The sequence below is a fragment of the Schistocerca piceifrons genome, chromosome X (genome assembly GCF_021461385.2).
Source record: "Schistocerca piceifrons isolate TAMUIC-IGC-003096 chromosome X, iqSchPice1.1, whole genome shotgun sequence".
NCBI classification, from domain to species: Eukaryota; Metazoa; Arthropoda; class Insecta; order Orthoptera; family Acrididae; genus Schistocerca; species Schistocerca piceifrons.
Window position 1 is genome coordinate 169,242,877 of NC_060149.1, and position 24,829 is coordinate 169,267,705.

Sequence of the window (24,829 nt, forward strand, 5' to 3'; positions counted from 1 at the left end):
GCAAAGTGTCATCAGTTCTAATAAGACTCATAATTCGATGAAAAAACGTAATATTTAACATGAAGTGTTTCTTTCATTCAGTTGTTCTAAAACGTATAGAGTTCTGTAACAACATGTTGATTGTTGTTGTGGTCTTCAGTCCTGAGACTGGTTTGATGCAGCTCTCCATGCTACTCTATCCTGTGCAAGCTTTTTCATCTCTCAGTACCTACTGCAACCTACATCCTTCTGAATCTGCTTAGTGTATTCATCTCTTGGTCTCCCTCTACGATTTTTACCCTCCACGCTGCCCTCCAATACTAAATTGGTGATCCCTTGATACCTCAGAACATGTCCTACCAACCGATCCCTTCTTCTGGTCAAGTTGTGCCACAAACTTCTCTTCTCCCCAATCCTATTCAATACTTCCTCATTAGTTATGTGATCTACCCATCTAATCTTCAGCATTCTTCTGTGGCACCACATTTCCAAAGCTTCTATTCTCTTATTGTCCAAACTATTTATCGTCCATGTTTCACTTCCATACATGGCTACACTCCATACAAATACTTTCAGAAATGACTTCCTGACACTTAAATCTATACTCGATGTTAACAAATTTCTCTTCTTCAGAAACGCTTTCCTTGCCATTGCCAGTCTACATTTTATATCCTCTCTACTTCGACCATCATCAGTTATTTTGCTCCCCAAATAGCAAAACTCACTTACTACATTAAGTGTCTCATTTCCTAATCTAATTCCCTCAGCATCACCAGACTTAATTCGACTACATTCCATTATCCACGTTTTGCTTTTGTTGATGTTCATCTTATATCCTCCTTTCAAGAGACTGTCAATTCCGTTCAACTGCTCTTCCAAGTCCTTTGCTGTCTCTGACAGAATTACAATGTCATCGGCGAACCTCAAAGTTTTTATTTCTTCTCCATGGATTTTAATGCCTACTCCGAACGTTTCTTTTGTTTCCTTTACTGCTTGCTCAATATACAGATTGAATGACATCGGGGATAAGCTAAAACCCTGTCTCACTCCCTTCCCAACCACTGCTTCCCTTTCATACACCTCGACTCTTATAACTGCCATCTGGTTTCTGTACAAATTGTAAACAGCCTTTCGCTCCCTGTATTTTACCCCTGCCACCTTTAGAATTTGAAAGAGAGTATTCCAGTCAACATTGTCAAAAGCTTTCTCTAAGTCTACAAATGCTAGAAACGTGGGTTTGCCTTTCCTTAATCTTTCTTCTAAGATATATATTATTCTTCCAAAATAATTATTTCTGTATACATTAAACAAAGCTGCACTAAATGAAGAGCGCCACGAATTCTACTAACAATCGTATTTTGGTCAAGAAACGTGAAATTTGATTTCTACGTCCATCGTGTATTCAAATGGACAAGTAATAAATACTTCATATTGTTTACCATACCATTTATTTATTTACATGCTTTACAAAACTGTAATTCAAAAATACAGATTGCGTCAAATGTTGGAAAAATAAACAAACTGTGGCTCCATTGGTCTCACAGTCTATAGGCCATACACTAATTTCGGGATCTGATGATGAACCTCCGTCATTCTGCTTTCTGTGGTGACATTCTACAAGCTCACCTACGTTGATTCTAAATGTGTCCCGTCTTCAAAAGACTTCCTGCATTCATGGGCAGATGTGAAACACGCCACGAGACTTACGATAGCCCCGCCACGCTGCCTTAGCCACTTCCTTCCGCCAGCGCGAGCATCTCGTCAGTTGGCACCGTGTGGTAGTAATAGACCGAGTCGCCGCCAACCAACTGGAAGTCCCGCAACATTCGGATCTGGGACAGGCCGCTGTGCTCCCTGAGTAGATGCTCTTCATTGAGGTACGTACAACGTCAACGTTACGTCACGTCGCTCAGGCCGTTACTGAAGGATGAAAGTGATGTTAAGAGTGACTGTACGTCGAAAAAGTCGGATTATAGTGTCAGCTGTAAGAAACTCACAATAGTAGTAAAAAATTAGTGGCGAAAGCAAAACTAGTAAAAATGTTCAAATGTGTGTGAAATCTTATGGGACTTAACTGCTAAGGTCATCAGTCCCTAAGCTTACACACTACTTAACCTAAATTATCCTAAGGACAAACACACACACCCATGCCCGAGGGAGGACTCGAACCTCCGCCGGGACCAGCTGCACAGTCCATGACTGCAGCGCCTAGACCGCTCGACTAATCCCGCGCGGCGCAAAATTAATAATAAATGTTCTTGTCAAAAGGTGTATTGTAAATTCTACACGCCTTTGTGATCTGAAAGAATATAAAAAGGATCACACAAACGTTTCAGAACATTTATTTGCTCACACATACAAACATAAAAATATATTTATCAGGCAGTAAATATCCTCTTTTTCCTTATCTTTTGCATCTTGTTTCTTTCTGATTGCCAGATAACAACAAAAAATTATATGTTTCTTCTTCAATGAAGCTCATAGATCGGCAGTTGAAGCAATTTACATAAAAAAAACTTTTCATCTATTTATGTCCTTTTCACAAACGGTGTTGGGTTTTCCTATGTCCAAGTACTGTAAAACTTAAGTAATTTCAGTTATTGTTGTCTTTCCTCGAAGAACACTTGAAGGAAAAATACCAACTGCTCCTACAAGCATTAAAATAAAAATTAAGAGACAAAATTTATTCTATATCTATACCCATACTAATAAAAAAGCTGTAAAATCGACGTGTCAGTCTATTTGGACATGCCACTCTCCAAAACTACTAGACAACTTTTCATGGGGTTTCACAGGTCACTTGAGATTAGCTAGGGGCAACATACAGATTCTATTTCATCAAAATCAGATCACAAAAAAAATATTGTAATTTAAAGTTTTAAAAATGCGACAGTGTTTGCCCGTTACCTTTTCGTGACTAAGCCGCTGAACTGATAAAGATGAAATTTGATACGAAGATTGCTAGAACACTCAAACATAAGCTACTTTAGAAAGTGTGTTGTTGTTGTGGTCATCAGTCCAGAGACTGGTTTGATGCAGCTCTCCATGCTACTCTATCCCTCTATCGTGTGCAAGCTTTTTCATCTCCCAGTACCTACTGCAACCTACATCCTTCTGAATCTGCTTAGTGTATTCATCTCTTGGTCTCCCTCTACGATTTTTACCCTCCACGCTGCCCTCCAATACTAAATTGGTGATCCCTTGATACCTCAGAACATGTCCTACCAACCGATCCCTTCTTCTGGTCAAGTTGTGCCACAAACTTCTCTTCTCCCCAATCCTATTCAATACTTCCTCATTAGTTATGTGATCTACCCATCTAATCTTCAGCATTCTTCTGTGGCACCACATTTCCAAAGCTTCTATTCTCTTATTGTCCAAACTATTTATCGTCCATGTTTCACTTCCATACATGGCTACACTCCATACAAATACTTTCAGAAATGACTTCCTGACACTTAAATCTATACTCGATGTTAACAAATTTCTCTTCTTCAGAAACGCTTTCCTTGCCATTGCGAGTCTACATTTTATATCCTCTCTACTTCGGCCATCATCAGTTATTTTACTCCACAAATAGCAAAACTCCTTTACTACTTGAAGTGTCTCATTTACCAATCTAATTCCCTCAGCATCACCCGATCACCCGATTTAATTCGACTACATTCCATTATCCTCGTTTTGCTTTTGTTGATGTTCATCTTATATCCTCCTTTCAAGACAATGTCAATTCCGTTCAACTGCTCTTCCAAGTCCTTTGCTGTCTCTGACAGAATTACAATGTCATCGGCAAACCTCAAAGTTTTTATTTCTTCTCCATGGATTTTAATACCTACTCCGAATTTTTCTTTTGTTTCCTTTACTGCTTGCTCAATATACAGATTGAATAACATCGGGTATAGGCTACAACCCTGTCTCACTCCCTTCCCAACCACTGCTTCCCTTTCATGCCCCTAGACCTTTATAACTGCCATCTGGTTTCTGTACAAATTGTAAATAGCCTTTCGTTCCCTGTAGTTTACCCCTGCCACCTTCAGAATTTGAAGGAGAGTATTCCAGTCAACACTGTCAAAAGCTTTCTCTAAGTCTACAAATGTTAGAAACGTAGGTTTGCCTTTTCTTAATCTATTTGTAAGATAAGTCGTAGGGTCAGTGCTGCCTCACGTGTTCCAACATTTCTACTGAATCCAAACTGATCTTCCCCGAGGTCGGCTTCTACCAGTTTTTCCATTCGTCTGTAAAGAATTCGTGTTAGTATTTTGCAGCCGTGGCTTATTAAACTGATAGTTCGGTAATTTTCACATCTGTCAACACCTGCTTTCTTTGGGATTGGAATTATTATATTCTTCTTGAAGTCTGAGGGAACTTCGCCTGTCTCATACATCTTGCTCACCAGATGGTAGAGTTTTGTCAGGGCTGGCTCTCCCAAGGCTATCAGTAGTTCTAATGGAATGCTGTCTACTCCCGCGGCCTTGTTTCGACTCAGGTCTTTCAGTGCTCTGTCATACTCTTCACGCAGTATCATATCTTCCATTTCATCTTCATCTACAACCTCTTCCATTTCCATAATATTGCTCGCAAGCACATCGCCCTTGTATAGACCCTCTATATACTCCTTCCACCTTTCTGCTTTCCCTTCTTTGCTTAGAACTGGGTTTCCATCTGAGCTCTTGATATTCATGCAAGTGGTTCTCTTTTCTCCAAAGGTCTCTTTAATTTTCCTGTAGGCAGTATCTATCTTATCCCTAGTGATATACGCCTCTCCATCCTTACATTTGTCCTCTAGCCATCCCTGCTTAGCTATTTTGCGTACAAGATATTTATTGATTTGAAGAATATTACGCTAATTAGGGAAAAATATTTACTCATTGTAAAAGTTATTTATTCTTCGACACTTCAACGCTTTTATTCATTGTTATGTTCTACGTAATACGATTCAACATAACGAATACAATACTTCTACAATTGTCAGTGTACAAAAAGATATATCTCTCTCGTCATAGCTCTCTAGTCCTCCAAGTGGAGAGTCACCTCCTCGTAGTACAGCAATCGTCAACCACGAATTGCCACTAACTACCTCTGTAGTTGTACAAGAAAATCGAATCTTGCAACCTACAAAGGTAATAGGCCCTTGGAGTAGCTCTTGTTGGCCAGTCTCATTTGGAGTAATAGAAAAACTGTCCACACTCTTGTAGACAGGCATCCTCGATCTCCTGCTGTATCTTCTTCTCCTGTAAGGCATGGCTGTGTGCTTCGTGCGGCTACCTCGAGTCGAATGAGCATGCTGTTGCCTCTGTAGCGGAAATTCGTACTGATAAGACTGGGCGCGGCAGGAAGTAGCGCGCCGATAAACCGCAATGGCGGCACCGGAAGTGGAGCAATTCTGCGGATCGCAACTCAGTTAAAACTTAGCGCAATCCGCCAAGCCCTAGCGGCGGCCGAGCGAAACTCGTTCAAGGTCACCCGCCTTATACAGCGTTATGCAATAAATGCATACAGCCATATAATAGGTGCGAAACTAGCTCTGTTAAGTTATCACGACTAAACCGCTGAATCAGTTTTGATGTAATTTGGTACTGAGATGTCTTGAACCCTGAGGAAGAACATACGGTACTTTGAAAATAAAAAAAAGAAAAGTCGACACCTAGAAGTACGAAGACGGGGATGGAACTCTTTTTACATCAGTGAAAATAAATCATGTTAAAAATTGTTATATTTGTTGCATAATGTACACGTCTTATGATGTATAGATACTTCAGTAGCACGATGTATAGATTTGCGCTCCTGCCCCCCCCCCCCCCCCCCGCCCGTCAGCATGCACTGAAGTACTGATACGCGAACGCAGCCGCGGGTAACAGCTAGCCCATTACTGTAACATGATTGAGCGATGCGAGAACAGGTAACTTCCTATTCTAACAGATGACGCCACTGTCGAAAGACAAGTCTCGTCTACAAACAGCTGCCAATTAGGGAAATCAGCCTCCCTCTGCCGATCTGCATATGTCCTGCAACTTGTTGTAACTTAGCGCAGTTGAAACTTCTATGTTTTATGTCTAAAACTGCCGAATGCTTACTGAATGTTCTTAAACTGCTGAGTGGAATTGAACCTACTGTCTCGTTACTTTTTTTTTATCATTTCACTGGCCTACAGAAGTTTCCCTGACAAATACAACTCAAACTTATTCTATTCATTTATTGCCTACACTATACAAACGCAACGCGATCTGACTGCAAATAATTAACACAAAAGTTTGGCCCTGAATTAGAAGAAATCCTAACAATAACCCACACATTTCATAAGTCACTTACCTCACAGAAAATCTTCATTACTCGAACTACAGCAAATGCGGCAAGCTGCAACTACAGCCAGCTAAATAAAAAGATTCTAACTACTGTAGACTCTAACTACAAATAGGCATGTCATTAGCAAAGGAAAGATTTTGTTGCAGAGCAAACAATGTATTTAGCAAATTTTTACCTTAAGCATGTGTCATCCAGTTCCAAAAATTATATAATAGTCAATAATTCCATTTCTCAAACATTAGCACATACATCAATCATCATTTTACAATCCATATCCAACCAATACTGAATCTCCATGAGGAATACACGTCAAGACCGTCCTCTCGCGCTAACACTTCCGACCGCCAACCTCCAACACTGCTAACTGTTAACTTCTAACTGCGAGTCCTTCCAGCCACAAAGTCTCTTAGCGAGGGCGCTGAGTGCTGTCAGTGATATTAATGCAGCCTATAGCGCTGCCAAAATACGAACATGTAAACGGGCTACTTACGCAGTGTATGACACTGAACTCGTATTCGGGAGCATAACACTTCAAATCCTCGTCCAGATATCCAGTTCGCGCTGTCTCCAGTTTTCGGTATTTGTGAAATGTTGAAATACATAGCAGTAATATAGATTCTGCTTAGTGAAAATTTTTGTAGTCTTTGTCTTACATTAGGCGCATTTCTTCTCTAAATTTTGGAATTGCATAAAGGAAAAAGATAAGTTTTAATCTTCCTCTGACAATTTGCACTTCCCAGTTTATATGTTTGTCGAAGATTATGCCGAGATCTTTTGATAATCTTTTCATTTTTTGTAGGGTAACTGCTACGTCAAGGAGCATGGGAGTAAGTAGCCTCGAACACTTCAATCCCAATATCAATGTAAATTACACTGGCAAATGCTAAACTCAGAACTACATCAGTTGAAACTCGACTACCACACATCTTATCTCTTAGACCTCTACAAACACGCTGCTTTTCCAGCTCGAGATTTATCTGCGCTGAAATTCTTGTCTCAGAGCCATCTGTGAAAGGACTCGAGTTGTTTCGTCATACGATTTGAATGATGCGTCTTATGTGTTAGTTAGCCAGCAGATGTCGCCATCTAGTGGCGAAACGGTGCTGCAGTTTCGTGTCCAAGTTGTGGATGTGTCGCTTCTCTGATGTCCTACGTTTCTCATAGAAATCACTGGACGATCCCTTAAACCTCTCCTGGAAGTAAAATATCGCGGCTACCTGATGAAACTCCACACGTGGAAAATCCAAGATAGATCAAAGTGAATTTGAGAGCTTTAATTGGCATACACTGAGATTCATACCGGCCGCAAAACTCCAGGTTACTGCCGCATACTCTGGCATTAATTACGGTAGCGTCTTGCGCAAAACAACTCCAACTCACTGTGAAAGTGTGGATAGCTGGTTTACCATGGCTACAGCTCGTGCTGCGTACCCATTGCTTTCGTCCTCAGCTCTTCATCGTGCTGGCGTCAAAGTCTACATCTGTATTTCATACATACTCTAGAAGCCACCGTGTGGTGCGCAGCGGACGGTACCTTGTATCATTACTAGTCATTTCCTTTCCTGTTCCAGTTGGAAATAGAGCCAGGGAAAAATGACTATCTATTTGTCTCCGTACAAGCCCTTATGTCTCTTATATTACCTTCGTGATCCTTACGAGAAATGTACGTTGGTGGCAGTGGAATCGTTCGTCGGTCATCTTCAAATGCTGGTTCTCTAAATTTTCTCAAAAGTTTCCCTCGAAAAGAACGTCGTCTTCCCTTCAGGGATTCCCATTTGAGCTCCCGAAGCATTTTCACAATACCTGCGTGTTGATCGAAGCTACTGGTAACAAATCTAGTAACCCGCCTCTAAATTGCTTTCATGTCTTCCTTAAATCATAGCTGGAGTGGATCCCAGACACTCGAGCACTACTCAACAATGGGTCGCACTAGTGTCTCCTGTACAGGTGAACCACACTTCCTGAAATTCTCCCAATAAACCGAAGTCGACCCTTTGTCTTCCCTATCTCAATCGTCACATGCTCATTCAGTTTCATATCGCTTTGTAACGTTATTACGCCTAGATATTTAATCAACGTACTGTGTCATGAAGCACACTACTGAAACAGTAGTCGAAAATTAAGGGTTTGTTTTTGCTTCGTACATACATTAACTCACATTTTTCAACAGTTAGAGCTAGCTGCCATTACCAATACCAAATAGAAATTTTGTCTAAGTCATCATGTATCCTCTCACAGTCACTCAACGGTGACACCTTCCCGCACACCACAGCATCGTCAGCAAACAGCTTCAGATTGCTGTTCATCGTGTAGTAGGGTATAACTGCCGTCCTATCAGAGTTCACTGGGGCACTCTTGACGATACCGTTGTCCCTGATGAACACTCGCTGTCGAGTATAACGCACTGGGTTCTATTTTTAAGAAGTCTTTGAACCACTCACATAATACACTGTGATGACAAAACTCAAAGGATAGCGATACCCACACCTACAGATGACAGTAGTATCGCGCACACAAGATAAACACTACTGGCCATTAAAATTGCTACACCTCGAAGATGACATGCTCCAGACCCCAAATTTAACCGACAGGAAGAAGATGATGTGATATGCAAATGATTACCTTTTCAGAGCATTCACACAAGGTTGTGCGCCGGTGGCGACACCTACAACGTGCTGACATGAGGAAAGTTTCCAACCGATTTATCATAAACAAAAAGCAGTTGACCGGCGTTGCCTGGTGAAACGTTGTGATGCCTCGTGTAAGGAGGAGAAATGAGTACCATCACGTTTCCAGCTTTGATAAAAGTCGGATTGTAGCCTATCGTAATTGCGGTTTATCGTATCGCGACATTGCTGCTCGCGTTGGCCGAGATCCACTGACTGTTAGCTGAATATGGAATCGGTGGGCTCAGGAGGGTAATACGGAACGCCGTGCTGGATCCCAACGGCCTCGCATCACTAGCAGTCGAGATGACAGGCATCTTATCCGCATGGCTGTAACGGATCGTCCAGCTACGTCTCGATCCCTGAGTCAACAGATGGGGACGTTTGCAAGCCAACAACCATCTGTACGAACAGTTCGACGACGTTTGCAGCAGCATGAACTATCAGCTCGGAGACCACGGCTGCGGTTACCCTTGACGCGCCAGAAAGGAGCGCCTGCGATGGTGTACTCAACGACGAACTTGGGTGCACGAATGGCAAAACGTCATTTTTTCGGATGAATCCAGGTTCTGTTTACAGCATCATGATGGTCGCATCCGTGTTTGGCGACTTCTCAGTGAACGTACACTGGAAGCGTGTATTCGTCATCGCCATACTGGCGTATCACCCGGCGTGATTGTATGGGATGAAATTCCTTACACGTCTCGGTCACCTCTTGTTCACATTGACAGTACTTTGAACAGTGGACGTTACATTTCAGATGTGTTGCGACCCGTGGCTCTACCCTTCATTCGATCCCTGCGAAACCCTACATTTCAGCAGGACCGCATGTTGCAGGTCCTGTACGGGCCTTTCTGGATACAGAAAATGTTCGAGTGGTGCCCTGGCCAGCACATTCTCCAGATCTCTCACCAATTGAAAATGTCTGGTCAATGGTGGCCGAGCAACTGGCTCGTCACAATACGCCAGTTACTACTTTTGATGAACCGTGATATCGTGTTGAAGCTGCATGGGCAGCTATACCTGTACCCACCATCCAAGCTATGTTTGACTCCATGCCCAGGCATATCAAGGCCGTTATTACGGCCAGAGGTGGTTGTTCTGGGTACTGATTTCTCAGGATCTATGCACCCAAATTGCGTGAAAATGTAATCACATGTCAGTTCTAGTATAATATATTTGTCCAATGAATACTCGTTTATCATCTGCATTTCTTCTTGGTGTAGCAATTTTAATGGCCAGTAGTGTAGTTTTGTTATGCTACATGGAGCCCATTTGCAACGATTCATGCACTTAATGTTCCCAAACATCGATGGAACGTCTGTGGATGACAATGCGTCATGTCACGGGTGACAATTGTTCACGTTTGGCTTGAATAATATTGTGGACAGTTCGAGCAAATGATCTGGCCACCTAGATCACCCGACATGAATCCCATCGAACATTTGTGGGACATAATCGAGAGGTCAGTTCGCGCATAAAATCCTGCACCGGCAACACTTTCGCAATTAAGGACACTGTAGAGGCATCACTGCTCAGTATTTCTGCAGTGGACTTCCAACGACTATTTGAGTCCATGCCACGTCGAACTGCTTCACTATACTGGGCAAAAGGAGGTCCGACACGATATTAGAGGGTATCCCATGACTTAGGTCACGTTTGTGTGTATCTGGTGACCTACTCCGTATGCTCGTGCCTTCGTTAACAGACTGCAGTGGGGCACCATGTCTATATCTATGAATATGGGCTCTGCCTGTTGTTCTCCAGGATGAGTTCGCAGGATGTCATGTGATAAAAGGGCAAGCTGAGTTTCGCACGAGCGATGATTTCTGAAACCGTGCTGATTTGTAGATAGACGTTTTTCTGTCTCAAGGAAATTTATTATATTCCAACCGATAATATTGCCAGTAATTCTGCAGCAGACCGATTTTGGGGATACTGGTCCGTAATTTTGCTGATCCTTTCCTTTACCCTTCTTATATACGTTTTTTTTTCAGTCGCTTGGGAAATTGCGCTGGGCGCGAAATTCGCTGTGAATAAAAGCTAAGTAAGGGAGCAGTGCCGTAGAGTGCTCTGTCTAAAAGCGAATTGGGCTTCCATCTGGACCTGGCAACTTAATTGTTTTCAACCGTTTCAGTAGTTTCTCTACGCCAGGAATACTTACTATTATGTCCTCCGTACGGAAGTCTGTGCGATGGTTAGCCGACGGTATTTTTGTACGACTATCCTGCACGAACGATTTCTCAAACGCGAAAATTAGAACTTCGGCTTTCCTTTTGCTATCTTCTGTCGCCACGCAAGACCAGTCAACGAATGAATAAGTAGAAAGCCTTCAACACGCTTAGCGATTCAACGTAGGACTAGAATTTTCTCGGATTCTCTGCATGATCTTTTGCTAAGATATGACGGTGGTACTTGTTGGATGCTTCGCTCATAGTTATTTGTACAGCCGCACGAATCTGTGCAAACTTTTTCCTGTCGTCGTCTTTGCTTCCTCAGTATGTTCCGATTTTTTTTGTTATACTACCGTGGGTCTTTTCCGTACTTAATCCACTTACTCAGCACATACTTCTCCAGAGCACGGTTTACAGTCTTTTTAAATTTTGCTCGTAATTCCTCTACGTCCATGATACTGGAACTAAATGATGTCCATTCATTGTCTAAGTGGGATGCTAACAACTGCTTGTCAGCTCATTCTAGCATATACACGCTCCTAGCCTTCTAGATTGATTTATTAACTTTATTAACCATAGCTACTATGATATTATGATCACCAATCCCTGTCTCTAAACTGTTTTATACTAACACCGTTGATAACGTCAGGCCTGTTTGTAGCTAAAAGGTCTAAAATATTTCAATTCCGTGTGGGCTGTCGAACTAGCGCCTCAAGACAGTTTTCGGATAACGTATTCAAAAGCACTTCGCAAAATTGTCTGTCTGTACCCCGTGCAATGAATTCATAGACGTCCCAGTCTATAAGCGATAGGTTAAGATCGCCTCCGACTAATATGGCATGATCTGACTATTTACGGGCTACCGACTGTAGACTTTCTTTGAATGCAAGTCGAGTAGGGTTGTCGTCCGTGTGCAAAGCGGGATGGGTAGGTTGGAAAATCCACTGCGTTTAAGACTGCACAGGAGAAGGCTCCGCACCTAATCTTGTAAGAATACCACTAGTTTCCAGAGCTCTGAGCAAAAACCATCTTGTGACCTAACATGAAAGAGACGCACGTGGGGCGTTGGTATCTGTCACACAAAGAGGTTATCTATCAGATCATCATACCACATGTAATCGAATGCTTGTGAGTCGTCAAAGAGTATTGCCCCGAAGTGTTCCCAGATCTCAGTTGCCTCCACCGCTTATCCAACACGTCTCAGAAGTCGGTGAATATGTCCTTTCATGAAGGCAAACTATTCGGCAGAGAGTAGGCTCTCAGCTTCCACCTAGAAGAGGAGGTTGGCGTGGTGAGGCCTCACAAAGACCTTAAAGGGAGGTTTACTATCTTTGGCCCGAAAAAGCATGTTTTTTGAGAATTTTTTTCTCGGTATGTGTTATAGATATCAATGTCAAATTTGGTCAAAATGTTTATTGATATTTCCTCTACAAACTGGAATTTTTTCGACCTGAAATGTCGATGAGCAAAGGCGGAAGTGCCGTCGGAAGGAAACAAAATTTCGATGTAGACCTCCACGCGTGGTATGTCACAGGTCAGCCGGCTCGTCTGAAATCAAAATTGAGTTTACGTTAGCGAAGTATGTAAGATTCTGTAGGAGTTTTACCTCGCTTAAGTTATTTCGACCGAAGAAAACAAAATGGCGGCCATTTCAAACAAGATAGGATTTTTTCATCGATTTTTCGACTTTGTCGGCCAAGTAAAAATATTTATAGTTGATAGATCGGAATAAAAGTGGTACAACTCCTAGACAATTTAGTTAGCTTCGTCGGAAACAAAGAATAATACCAATCGGTTCACTTACGTTCAATCTGCTATTCCGGATCCATAAATTAGTCCTTCCTCTTTCTTCCTCATAGAGGGCGTTCTGCTCGATCTGGGCCATCCTGCGCTGCTCCACAGCCACTCGTACGGCCGGTGACAAGCGGTTTTCGGCCTCTTGAATCCGGTGGTCGTCCGAATACTTGTCGAACTGCGTCGAATGGAGTTCCAGGGTGACGTCCATCGTTGTCATAGTCTTCGGAATTGCTGAATACCCTTCGTTGAAGCTGCTCACTGCCAGGAAAGTCGCAATCTCCACAGTCTTCGCACCAGAATGCAAATGCTTGGGGGCTAACTTCTAAACACACGCGTTCAAACTTTCATTTGAATTTTGTGTCTTTTCTCCCAAGCACCGGTACAATAACTCGTCCCCCGAAAGAAAAAAAACTGGTGCTTGAAAAAGGCCGATTTCGGGCAGGTGCATTTTTTGCTCAACCACGAATAACAAACATTTCCGTTCCGTATTCGGAAAAGCCAACCTCGGGGAAGATCAGTTTGGATTCCGTAGAAACACTGGAACACGTGAGGCAATACTGACCTTAAGACTTATCTTAGAAGAAAGATTAAGGAAAGGCAAACCTACGTTTCTAGCATTTGTAGACTTAGAGAAAGCTTTTGACAATGTTGACTGGAATACTCTCTTTCAAATCCTAAAGGTGGCAGGGGTAAAATACAGGGAGCGAAAGGCTATTTACAATTTGTACAGAAACCAGATGGCAGTTATAAGAGTCGAGGGACATGAAAGGGAAGCAGTGGTTGGGAAGGGAGTAAGACAGGGTTGTAGCCTCTCCCCGATGTTGTTCAATCTGTATATTGAGCAAGCAGTAAAGGAAACAAAAGAAAAATTCGGAGTAGGTATTAAAATTCATGGAGAAGAAATAAAAACTTTGAGGTTCGCCGATGACATTGTAATTCTGTCCGAGACAGCAAAGGACTTGGAAGAGCAGTTGAATGGAATGGACAGTGTCTTGAAAGGAGGATATAAGATGAACATCAACAAAAGCAAAACAAGGATAATGGAATGTAGCCTAATTAAGTCGGGTGATGCTGAGGGAATTAGATTAGGAAATGAGGCACTTAAAGTAGTAAAGGAGTTTTGCTATTTGGGGAGCAAAATAACTGATAATGGTCGAAGTAGAGAGGATATAAAATGTAGGCTGGCAATGGCAAGGAAAGCGTTTCTGAAGAAGAGAAATTTGTTAACATCCAGTATTGATTTAAGTGTCAGGAAGTCATTTCTGAAAGTATTCGTATGGAGTGTAGCCATGTATGGAAGTGAAACATGGACGATAAATAGTTTGGACAAGAAGAGAATAGAAGCTTTCGAAATGTGGTGCTACAGAAGAATGCTGAAGATTAGATGGGTAGATCACATAACTAATGAGGAAGTATTGAATAGGATTGGGGAGAAGAGAAGTTTGTGGCACAACTTGACCAGAAGAAGGGATCGGTTGGTAGGACATGTTCTGAGGCATCAAGGGATCACCAATTTAGTATTGGAGGGCAGCGTGGAGGGTAAAAATCGTAGAGGGAGACCAAGAGATGAATACACTAAGCAGATTCAGAAGGATGTAGGTTGCAGTAGGTACTGGGAGATGAAAAAGCTTGCACAGGATAGAGTAGCATGGAGAGCTGCATCAAACCAGTCTCAGGACTGAAGACCACAACAACAACAACAACAACATTCGGAAAAACCGTTTCAGTGGTGAATTCTAAATACTTTTATGGATCCAAAAATGCTATTTTAAAAAAATCGGTTTTTTGAACAAAAGGTAATAAACCTCCCCTTAAGAGCAGCAGGCTGACAGGCCAGTAATTCCTCGACGAACGAAAAATCTTTGTCAGCCTTACGTACGGGTTTTGCCTACGCGTGCTTCTGTGCTTCTACTGAGCGTGTTGGCATAGTGATCAGCACACTGGATTCGCAGTCGGGAGGACGACGGTTCACACCCGCGTCCGGCCATCCAGATTTAGGTTTTCCGTGATTTCCCTGAACCTCTCCGGGCAAATGCCGGATGGTTCCTTTGAAAGAATACGGCCGATTTGCTTCCCCATCCTTAGCACAGTCCGAGCTTGTGCTCCATATCTAAAACCTCCATGTCGACGAACGTTAAACACCAGTCTTCCTTCCTAAGTGTGCTTTCCCCGATGTTAGGAACGTTTCGATAAATATGATGCTGTTGAAATCACCTATCAGATCTTCGATGACTGACATTTGTCACAGCATGAGATTTGGTAGCAGGTCAGTGCCATGTGTTTTAGTGGTATCCAGCCTCTCAAGCTGCGCTTGATTTCATCGATGACTTCCTCTCCTTCGCCTTGCGTCGCCAGAAATATATTTGTGGGAAAGGGGGCGGGGGGCGGTGAGACACGTAATTGATGTGGCCAGCATCAACTGGGGCGTCACTGGCGCCACGTTATCAGCTAGCGCAACAGCCAGGTCATTCTGCTTGGCGCCCGGCTTGCTTACATCACTACCCACGAGCAATGGCGTGTTACACAGAAGAGTATTCATACTTTCTACAGTGGCAACGGGACCGCGCCTACTCGTAATCACCAATTTTGTCCATATTTATGCTATACACAGGACTTGGCCGGAAATGAAAGTGACAGAAGTGGAAGCTCCAGATGGCTAAGCGTTTGAACAAAAATAGTATTTTTCGGGTTTCGGGCGGGCATGAGACATTTACCTTTAGTTCCCAGGCAACGGCTGGGGCAGCGGAAGCAGCACAGAACGGTAATATGAAGGTCTTGGAATCGAATTCCTTGTCGAAAACTTCTTTTATTTTCAATTTTTACTTAACTTACAGTGCAAATAAGTCGAAATAATGGTCAATATATTGTATTTATTAATATTTTCATGAGGGGCATCGAAAGGAAAGGCAGAGGAAAATTGAGGTCTACTAAGAATATACAAAGAAGGGATTTTAAAAAATGTTCAAATGTGTGTGAAATCTTATGGGACTTAACTGCTAAGGTCATCAGTCCCTAAGCTTACACACTAATTAACCTAAATTATCCTAAGGACAAACACACCCACCCATGCCCGAGGGAGGACTCGAACCTCCGCCGGGACCAACCGCACAGTCCATGACTGCAGCGCCTTAGCCCGCTCGGAAGGGATTTTAATTAAGGCGTACAGGACGTCGTATTCCATAAGTTACATTCAGATATTCGAGCGGCCCTTTTCAGCTGCACGCTAACAATTGGTTCCCAATGCAAGTAAAATTGGCCAGTCAAGAAAAAGATATCATATTCCGAGAAGACTACGTCAAAATACTTTCGACTGTGCTTCACTAGTTATCCTCGTCAATATTTCGCGAAACGCGTTCCCAAAGTGTGCGATGAGAGACAATCTTTTATGAATGTAAATCAAGTTTGTTTCTCTATAGAAACTTTAAAACAGCCACGCAATTGTAATAAATAAACTTTTGTAGCCGGTGCAAAATGCGCAGAGTATTACTGTTTCCCCTCTGTTTAAGATGAATATCACCCGAACACGTGTAAATCAGCTGTCAAAAATGATAATAGAATTATCTAATTTTATATATGAAGCTTCCGTGTACGCTTTATAGCCCCTTTCTGGAAATGTATTTGCAATACCAAGTTTTCCTTTGCCTTTCATTTTAATGTCTTCTAGAGAAATATTAATAAATACGATATACTGAGCATTATCGTGGTTTATTAGCAGTGTGAGCAAACGTAAAATTTGAAAATAAAAAGTCTGTGCATAGGAATTCGATCTCACGACTCTCCGATTACCACTCTATTCTCTTACATGAAATGAAATCGCAGTTGCGAATGTAGACAGTCATCAGCTGTATAATGGAATGATAACAATGAAAATTTGTGGCAGATCGGGACTCGAACCCAGATTTCCCGCTTATGGCGAGCGGACGCCTTATATCAGGCTTTTCGTGCACGGCTCACTGCCCGTCTCAAACTTACAAATGTCGTCAGCCTTGTGTCTGCAACCTCCACTCGTACATTCATTACGTATATTCCCGGACAGGGAAGACATTTTAACTGGAAATCGCTTGCCTCGTGTCTGCCGATAAATACGATATTGTAGTGCCGGTGTTACTCAGATGTACGATGCAATGCTCCTTCGGACATGTACGGATCTCCTAAGGAACAGGCACTGCGGCGACTACAGCAGTTATGAAATACATGAAATGAACGAGGGCTGTTCAATAAGTAATGTCCCACATTTTTTTTTTCTCAGAGCATATTTATTGTTAAGAGTCAGAATTTGGTGACAATATACATCAACATGTCTTGTCCTTGTCCTATTTTTCTACGTAGTCTCCATCACGTTCTATGCGCCGTACGCCAACGTTGTGGAAGAACATGTATTCCCTGCTGGTAAAAGCTCTTGTCCTGTAGCCGTAGCCATGTTTTCACTGCATGACTGACACTCTTGTCCTCTTCAAAGTGTATTCTTCGTAGAGAATATTTAAGCTCCAACAATTCAGATGAAACTGCCTTTCTTTGAATCTGGTGGTCCGCTGTGAGCATTCGAGGAACCCATCGTGAGCACCTCTTTGAATATCCGAGAGTCTCGATCATTGCAGACGCATTTCCATTGCTGACCGACAACTGTAGAGCCAATTGTCGAGTTGGGATCCGCCGGTCGGCACGAATAATGGCATCCGCACGATTCAGCATATCTGGAGCAGTGGCTGTGACAGGACGTCCCGAGCGTGGCTGATAATGGAGCTCTATTTCTGCATTTCCTGAGGCTGTAACTTTCTTTATCCATCGCCCAGCTGTCCTCCTATCAACTGCAACATCGCCATGCACTGCACACAAACGTTTATGGGTGTTCACCACGGTTTCTTTTCTGCGCATAAGAATTCAATAACAGCACGCTGCTTGTAATGTGAGTCGTATGTAGACACTATTTTGACGCTGTAATACGGCTCTGCCATCTCGCAAAACGGTTCGAAACTTCACCGAAAACAAACATCAAATGTTAAGCACCAACAAGGACGTTTGTCTATATATATTAATTGATTTTCTTAAAAAAATGTGGGGCATTACTTATTGCACGACCCTCGTATTAGGAGTTGAGAATATGGACAACCATAAGCTGTATAAAGCAATGGTAACAATAAAAATTTGTGCCGGACTGCGACTCGAACCCAAATTTCCCACTTATCGCGAGCCGTCGCCTTACATTAGACTATCTGAGTACGACTCACGGCCACACCCAAACTTCCATATGTCGTCAACCATCTGTCTACAACCTGCTCTCGTACATAGACAAGCGTAGTGTAAGCATTCTCTTTAGTAGACCTATTGCATTTTCTAAGTGTTTTGCTAATAAATCGCAGTCTTTGGTTTGCTTTCCCCACAACTTCATCTATGTGATGGCCTCAATTTAAGTTATTCGCAATTGTATTCCCTAGGTATTTATCTGAATTTATAGTCTTTACATTTGTGTGTTTTATTCTGTAAACGAAATTTAGCGGATTCCTTTTAGAACTTATTGGATGACTTCACACTTTTCATTATTGAGAGTCAACTGCCACTTTAGCACCATACAGACATCTTGTTTATATCGCTTTGCAATTGATTTTGATCGTCTGCTGACTTTACTAGACAGTAAATGGCAGCATCATCCGCAAACAATCTAAGACGGCTGCTCACTTTATCTCCTAAATCGTTTATGTACACCAGGAACAGCAGAGGGCCTATAACACTTCCTTTGGGAATGCCAGACATTACTTCTGTTTTACTGGGTGACATTCTATCAATTATTGCGAACTGTGACGAAATTACGAATACAGTAGCACCATGTGGTTAGAAGTCACTTTTGACGAACGATGTCAAAAACCTTCTGGAACTCTAGAAATATGGAATCAATTTAACATCCCTTGTCGATAGCTTTCATCATTTTGCAAAATAAATAGCTGGTTGTGTTTCACAAGAACGCTGTTTTCTGAATCCGTGTTGGCTGTTTGTCAATAAATCGTTTTCTTCGAGGTAGCTCATAATCCTACTTCAAATGGACGTTAGCGATATGGGTCTTTAATTCAGCGGATTATTCCTATTTCGCTTCTTGGGCATTGATGTGACTTGTGCATATTCTCAATCTTTAGGTACGTCTCATTCGACGAGAGAGCGGTTGTATACGATTACTAAGTATGGAGCTATTGTATCAGCATACTCTGAAATGAACCTGACAGATCTGGAGCGGAGGCTTTACCTAAATTAAGTGATGTAAGCTGCTTCGCTAAACTTCTAAGTCACTCATGTTGGTAGATGATCGAATTCTGCAATATTTATTTCATTTCGGAAAACTGTGTTTCGTAACTCTGCTTTAGTGGCGCTGTCATCCGTAACATCCGTCGTTATATCACAATGAAGGTATTGATCGTGTCTTTCCGCTGGTGTGCATTACATACGATCCGAATCTCTTTGGATTTTTTGCCACATTTCGAGACAGTTTCCTTGTGCAAAGCATTAAAAACATCTCGCATTGAAGCTCGCACTGAGTTTCGAGCTTCTGTAAAATTTCGCCTATCTTGAGGGTTTTGACTTCTTTGAAATTTGAAATGTCTTTTTTTCGTTGCTTCTGCAGCAGTGTTCTGACCTGTTTTGTGTACCATGGGGTATCAGTACCATCTGTTATTAGTTTATTTGGTATATATTTCTCAGTTGCCGTTGATAATATGTCTTTGAATTTAAACTACATCTGGACTGTACTTACATAGTCAGGTTGGAAGGAGTTGAGAAAGTCTCTTAGGCAGGCATCAAGCGAATTTTTATCTGCTTTTTTAAATAGACGGATTTTGTGTTTATTTTTGGTGAGGTTTGATGTTACGTTATTTAGTCTCGCTACAACAACCTTTCGGTCACTAATCCCTGTACCCGCCATGATGGATTACTTGTTGCAAAAAGGTCAAGTATGTTTTCGCAACCATTTACACTACGAGTGGGCTCCTGAACTTACTGTTCAAAATATTTTTCTGAGAACGCATTCAGAACGATTTCTGACGATGTTTCATGCCTGCCACCGACTTAAAATATGTATCTTCGCCAACATATCGAAGGTGGATTGAAGTCACCACCAACTATAATTGCGTGAGTGGCGTACCTATTTGAAATGAATCATGTTTTCTTTGAACTGTTCAACAACTGAATCATCTGAGTCGTGGCGGAGGCGGAGGTTGGGGTGGGTGGGTTGGGGGTTGGGTGGGTGGGGGTGGGGGGGGGAAGGGGGAAAAGGGGGTTGGAAGGGTTCAGGGGGAGGGATGGGTGGTCGATAAAATTAACCAGTTATTAATTTATTCCTGTTCTCAAGTGTAACCTCTACACATACTAACTCCGACTACCTACTTCAATTTCACTGCAAGGTAAACTACTTGTGACAGCAATAAATACTCCACCACCAGTTGTGTATAAACTGTCCCTCCTGAACACTGTTGGATCCTTTGTAAAAAAATTCGGATGAACTTGTTTCTGGCTTTAGCCAACGTCCCACACCTATAACGAGTTGAGATTCAGTGCTTTCTGTTATCACTTGGAGCTCTGGTTCTTTCCCAACACAATTACAACGGTTTACAATTACAATACCGTTTATTGCCAGGCTACCTTCCTGTATTTGTCCTGCAATCCTTTAGACTGACTGCCTTCCTGTAGTTTCCCGAGACCTTTCTAACCTAAAAAACCACCCAATCTCCTCCACACAACCTCTGCTACCCTTTTAGCGGCTTTCTGAGTGCAGCTGATCGCTAACCTATTAAGCGGGACCCGGAAACCCATCGTCCTATGGCGAAGTCGAGGAATCTGCAGCCAGCACGGTCGCAGAACCATCTGAGCCTCTGATTCATACCCTCCACTCGGCTCTGTACCGAAAGACCACGGTCGGTTCCCTCGACGGTGCTACATATGGTGAGCACCGTCCTTCATCTCACAAACAAGACTGGCAGTCTTTACTACTTTAGTTTTAGTTAGCCGTCTGAAACCAGAGGAGAATCAGTTTCGATCCAAAGCGACACACATCATTAGTTCCGACATGAGCCACTACCTGCAGTTGGCTGCACCGTGTGTCCTTCATGGGATCCGGAAGCAGCCTTTCCACACCTGGAATGACTCTTGCCCGGTATGCACACAGACAGCACAATGAATTCCTACCCCTCCTTGGCAGCCAGATCCCTAAAGGACCCATTACGCACCTCGCATTGGAACTCGTAATTACCAGTTACTGCACCCTCTGTGACTGTCCAGAGTTTGCGGGCCGAGAGGCTTCAAAATGGTTCAAATGGCTCTGAGCACTATGGGACTTAACATCTGTGGTCATCAGTCCCCTAGAACTTAGAACTACTTAAACCTAACTAACCTAAGGACATCACATACATCCATGCCTGAGGCAGGATTCGAACCTGCGACCGTAGCGGTCACGTGGTTCCAGACTGAAGCGCCTAGAACCGCACGGCCACACCGGCCGGCCCGAGAGGCTTCCTCTGGAGCCCGCAATCTCACACCTTGGAGCGACCCACCGCTCGACCAAGGTTGAGGGGCCAATTTCATTATGGGCAGTGCCCGGAGCCTCCACAGTAGTGGACCTGTTGGGGGACATGTGGGAAGTGCTGGGCGTCCCAAAGATCCCCATGTCTGGCCTTCTACAAGGACACCCATTGGCAACAGCCTCAAGCTGTGTGACCGAAGCCAACACTGGCCTGGGGGTATGTGTGAAGGGTCACCAACTCACCTAGCATCTGAACACAGCAATCACAGGCCATACCTATACCAAAGACTGCAGAACTGCACCGTATATAGCTGTTATAACGCTCAAACGCGGAAGAAATTAAGAAACTAAACTAGCATTCACACAGACAACTGAAAAAAGTCGTTCCTGTTAGAAGCTCATAAATATAATCCGCAGGCCTACGGTGTACTCGCCTTATCTGCAGCAGCAACGGGGGTCAATCCTCAATGACAGTCTATCCGACACTGAGTTGATCTAAGTAAAAAAAAAAAAAAGCCTGTGCGATACGACGGTCGATAGAAGTGGAGGTACTTTACACTACATTGCTATTTTACACTGAAGACTGTGCCTAATAAGCACACAAACACGCAATAAATTATAAAACTAAAATTAGTATCCATACAGATAACTGAAAATAAGCCGCTCTGTTTGAAGCTCATAAATATAGTTCGCAAACAAACGGTGTACTCGTCTTATCTGCAACAGCAGTGGAAGGTCCTGCCCCACTGACGGTCGGGCACAAATCTTTAGTACTCTACTGGAAACACCATCAAAACCAGATGAATTTATAATTTGGAGAGAATGTAAGATTTTCTTCATTTCAAAAGGAGAAGTTGGTAATAAAGTCATATAACTGAATTTTGTGAGAGTTGCTTTTTCAACATACTGCTGTGATTTTTCTCTTGAACTGTTCGTCCCTATACTTTCCACTATATTTAAGAAATGAGTATCGAACATATTTGCTACTGTGACTCGTCATTTATAGCTCTTTCAGTTAGTTCAGCAGTGATGTTATCCTGTTCGGTGGCTGGTTGCCCTGTCTCTCGTATCACTACATTCCATATAGCCCTATGTCTGTTGTCGAAATTATTGATTTCTGTCACTATGTGCATGTTGCGTCAGTTTTTAATCATTTTTCTTAGTAATTTCTGAGTAGTTTTTGTAGTGAGCAACTACTGCAGGATCTCTACTTGTTCTTGCCATCAGATACATTTCCCTTCTCCTTTCACAAGCTACTGTAATCCATCTAGAAACTCGCGGTTTTTTACATGGCTCCTTAATGTCCTCTCTGACTAGTTTGTATGGAAAGCTACAGTGCCGAAAAATAATTAATGTAGAGTAATGATATTTCGGGAATGTATTTGTCTAGGTAACATATTTAAGTGATTATATTGCAAGACCACAGGTTAATGTAAGCCTTAGAAAAGTCGTAGCAAATGTGAAATACCAGTATAGTACGTCAGTCAATGGTGTAAACGCCAGAATGTTGAATGCAAGCATGCAGACGTGCGTGCATTGCGATGTACATGTGACGGATGTCAGTTTGTGGAATGGAGTTCCATGGAGGTTGTACTTAGTCTGTTAATACAGGGGCGGTTAATGCTGTTTGTGGATGATGCTGGAGTTATCGTCAGATGATGTCCCATATGTGCTCGCCTGAAGTCGGATCTGGTGATCGAGCAGGCCAAGGCAACAAGTCGACACTCTGTAGAGCATTTTGGGCTACAACAGCGTTATGTGGGCGAGCGTTATCCTGTTGGAAAACAGTCCTTGGTTTGCTGTTCATGAAAGGCAGCACATCAGGTCGAATCACCAGATTGACGTACAAATTTGCAGTCAAGGTGCGTGGTTCAAAATGGCTCTGAGCACTATGGGACTTAACTTCTAAGGTCATGAGTCCCCTAGAACTTAGAACTACTTAAACCTAACTAACCTAAGGACATCACACACATCCATGCCCGAGGCAGGATTCGAACCTGCGACCGTAGCGGCCGCGCGGTTCCAAATTGTAGCGCCCAGAACCGCACGGCCACTCCGGCCGGCCAAGGTGCGTGGGATTACCACGACGGTGCTCCTGCTATAAAACTAAATCGCATCCCAGACCATAACTCCAGATGTAGGTCCAATGTGTCTAGCACGCAGACAGTTTAGTTGCAGGCCCACAACTGGCCTCCTCGTAACCAACACACTGCCATCATTGTCAACGAGGCAGAACCAGCTTTCACCAGAAAACAGAACAGAATTCCACCCTGCCCTCCAATGAGTTCTCACATGACACCACGGAACTCGCAAATGGCGGTGGTTTGTGGTCAGTGGAATGCACGCTGCAGGCTGTCCGGTTTGGAGCTGTCCTTGAAGTAGCCAATTTGTAACAGTTCGTTGTGCGACTGTGCCAACTGCTACTCAGGTTGCTACTAAAGATACAGTACGATGCGTCAGAGCCACACGCCAAACACGATACTCTTCCCTCTCGGTAGTGCCATGTGGTCGTCCAGAGCCCGGTGTTCTTGCGACCGTACATTCTCGTGACCACCGCTACCAGCAATTATATACAGTGGCTACATTTCTGCAGTATCGCTGAAGGAACATCCAATTTGTCATAGCCCTATTACACGACCTCTTTCAGACCCAGTGAGGTGATGATAGTGGCTCTTTGCCACCTTAAAGGCTTTCTTGACTGACATCAACTCACCACGCCCAATCTCAAAGGTAACTAACGATCACGATCGTTACAACGTGTATTTATAGCAAACCTGATTTGCATCCTCATAGTGGCACCGCTAGCGCTACTCTTATGAGACTTGCACGAAATTTGAACAGACATCATCTTCTAGATGCTGAAACACGTTTATCAACTTTCGTTTTATGTTGCCCAGGTCCTTCTTGGTGGTACGACTTTTTTTTTCATTCAGTGTTCAAATACACTACTGGCCATTAAAATTGCTACACCACGAAGAAGACGTGCTACAGACGCGAAATTTTACCGAAAGGAAGAAGATGCTGTGATATGCAAATGATTAGCTTTTCAGAGCATTCACACAAGGTTGGCGACGGTGGCGACACCTACAACGTACTGATATGAGGAAAGCTTCCAACCGATTTCTCATACACAAACAGCAGTTGACCGGAGTTGCCTGGTGAAACGTTATTGTGATGCCTCGTGTAAGGAGGAGAAATGCGTACCATCAGGTTTCCGACTTTGATAAAGGTCGGATTGTAGCCTATCGCGATTGCGGGTTATCGTATCGCGACATTGCTGCTCGCATTGGTCGAGATCCAATGACTGTTAGCTGAATATGGAATCGGTGGGTTCAGGAGGGTAATACGGAACGCCGTGTTGGATCCCAACGGCCTCGTATCACTAGCAGTTGAGATGACAGGCATCTTAT

General features: G+C 43.0%; 1 protein-coding gene across 1 annotated transcript in view; it reads left to right on the forward strand.

Moving 5' to 3' along the window:
* Positions 1–1,762: 1,762 nt before the first annotated feature.
* LOC124723042 overlaps positions 1,763–24,829 on the forward strand; it is a 318,102-nt gene continuing 295,035 nt past the window's right edge. The window contains exon 1 of the mRNA XM_047248221.1: positions 1,763–1,856. Coding sequence (XP_047104177.1) covers positions 1,842–1,856 — 15 coding nt within the window. The 5' untranslated portion in view covers positions 1,763–1,841. The remainder of the gene's footprint in view (positions 1,857–24,829) is intronic.